General features: G+C 42.2%; 1 protein-coding gene across 1 annotated transcript; it reads left to right on the forward strand.

Moving 5' to 3' along the window:
* Nucleotides 1-366: 366 nt before the first annotated feature.
* Nucleotides 367-1,302, forward strand: LOC125136456 (olfactory receptor 11G2-like). The gene has a single exon (XM_047797281.1). The coding sequence runs from the start codon at nucleotides 367-369 to the stop codon at nucleotides 1,300-1,302; it is 936 nt and encodes a 311-aa protein (XP_047653237.1).
* The last annotated feature ends 1,112 nt before the right edge of the window (nucleotides 1,303-2,414 follow it).

Below are 2,414 nucleotides of genomic sequence, written 5' to 3' on the forward strand. Positions count from 1 at the left end.
GACAATAGGCAGGTACCTTGATAGATAGGAATATAGATAGATAAATAGATAGAGGTACATACTCCATTAAATGGAATACATTTATGTGGATATAATCCATTAAGTCTAATGGAATCTTCAAACAACTCTATAATATTTTTTGAAGGACTAATAAATACTGACCAGAAATTGTCTTGAGACCATGATGAAAATGTTGATAAGAAGAGAATTAACCCAGGTCATATTGGAGTTTTCGAGAAAACAAATTGCTATTGACATATAAGTCCCTTTTTAGTTTCCCAAGAGGGTTTAAATTGAACTCTGGGTCCCTGTATGCCTGTGCACACTCATTTGATATTTGCTGATCCTTTCACAGCTCCCAGACACATGAACATCTCCAACACCCCCAGCAACTCCAGCACCATCACCGGCTTCATCCTCCTGGGCTTCCCTTGCTCCAGGCACGGACAGATCCTCCTCTTTCTGCTCTTCGCTGGGGTCTACCTCCTGACCCTCATGGGCAATGGTTCTATCATCTGTGCTGTGCGCTGGGATCAGAGACTCCACACCCCCATGTACATCCTGCTCGCCAACTTCTCCTTCCTCGAGATCTCCTATGTCACCTCCACTGTCCCTAACATGCTGGCCAACCTCCTCTCTGACAACAAGGTCATCTCCTTCTCTGGATGCTTTCTCCAGTTCTACTTTTTCTTCTCCTTGGGTTCTACAGAATGCTTTTTCTTGGCGATTATGGCATTTGATCGATACCTTGCCATCTGCCGGCCTCTACAGTACCCCACTCTCATGACTGCACGTCTCTGCTCCAATCTTGTGGTCAGCTGCTGGGTACTTGGTTTCCTCTGGTTCTTGATTCCCATCATCATTGTCTCCCAAATGTCCTTCTGTGGATCCAGGGTCATTGACCATTTCCTGTGTGACCCAAGTCCTCTTCTTGCACTCACTTGCAGAAAAGCTCCTGTGATCGGGCTTGTCTTCTCTATTTTAAATCCTGTGCCTATGGTTATTCTCTTTATCTTAATTATGGGGTCTTATGCTCTGGTCCTTAGAGTTGTGTTGAAAGTCCCTTCAGCAGCTGGACGAAGAAAGGCTTTCTCCACCTGTGGCTCTCATCTGGCTGTGGTTTCATTGTTTTATGGCTCTGTACTGGTTATGTATGGGAGCCCAAACCCTGAGCATGATGCTCCAACACAGAAAATTGTGACTCTGTTCTATTCTGTTGTGACCCCACTTCTTAATCCTGTGATATACAGTCTCAGGAACAAAGATATGAAGAAGGCCCTGCAGAAATTTTTCAGGCTATAGGCTTTCCCATCATGGATCAGTAGTAATGAACTCGGCTAGTATCCATGAGGATGTAGGTTTGATCCCTATCCTTGAAAAGTGGGTTAAGGATCTGGTGTTGTTCTAAGCAGTGGTGTAGTTTGCAGATGCGGTTCAGATCCAGCATTGCTGTGTCTGTGGTCTAGGCTGGTCAGCTAGAGCTGTGGTCAGCTACAGTTCCAATTAGACCCCTAGCCTGGGAACTTCCACATGCAGCAAGTGCAGCCCTAAAAAGCAAAAAACAAAAACAAAAACAAAAAAACACCTCATACTATAAAAAGTATTTATTAATAAGGCTCTTGATTGGAATCTCTAATGATTATTTATGTTGAGCATATTATCACTGTGCTTTTGGCCATCTGTTTGTCTTCTTTGGAGAAATGTCTATTTAGATCTTCTGGCCATGTTTAATTAGGCTGTTTTTTTTTTCGTATAAATTTGTATGAGGAGTTCCCACTGTGGCACAGTTGGTTAATGACCCAGTGCTGTTTCTGTAGTAGCGCCAGTTCCATCTGGTCTGGTACAGTGGGTTAAGGACCAGGTGTTGCCACACTGTGGTGTAGATCACACTTGTGGCTCAGACTCCATCCTTGGCCTAGGAACTTTCATATGCCACAGGTGTAGCTGAAAAAAAAAACATGTGTGAGCTATTATATATTTTGGAGAGTAATTTGCTATCAGTTGCTTCCTTTGCAATAGGGGTATCACCTCACACGAGTCGGAATGGCAATCATCAACCTGATGGGGTCACTATACTGTCCAGCAGAAATTGACACAACATTGTAAATCAACTATACCCTAATAAAAACAAAATTAGGTTTTTTTTCAATGACTAAATTATTCAATTGAAGTATGGTTGATTTTCAATATTATATTAATTACAGGTGTACAACATAGTGATTCAATATTTGCATAGATTACACCCCATTTAAAGTTGTTATTATGTCCTTGTTGCTCATCTACTTTTACATAGTCGTTTGTACGTCTTAATCCCAAGCCCTTATTTACCCCTCCCCCCTCACGCTCTCCTTTCTCCTCACCACTATCTGTTAGGAAAACAGATATTTTCCTAACCACTGTTTGTGAGTTTGTTT

Source organism: Phacochoerus africanus, chromosome 9, assembly GCF_016906955.1.
Source record: "Phacochoerus africanus isolate WHEZ1 chromosome 9, ROS_Pafr_v1, whole genome shotgun sequence".
In the NCBI taxonomy this organism is placed as follows: domain Eukaryota; kingdom Metazoa; phylum Chordata; class Mammalia; order Artiodactyla; family Suidae; genus Phacochoerus; species Phacochoerus africanus.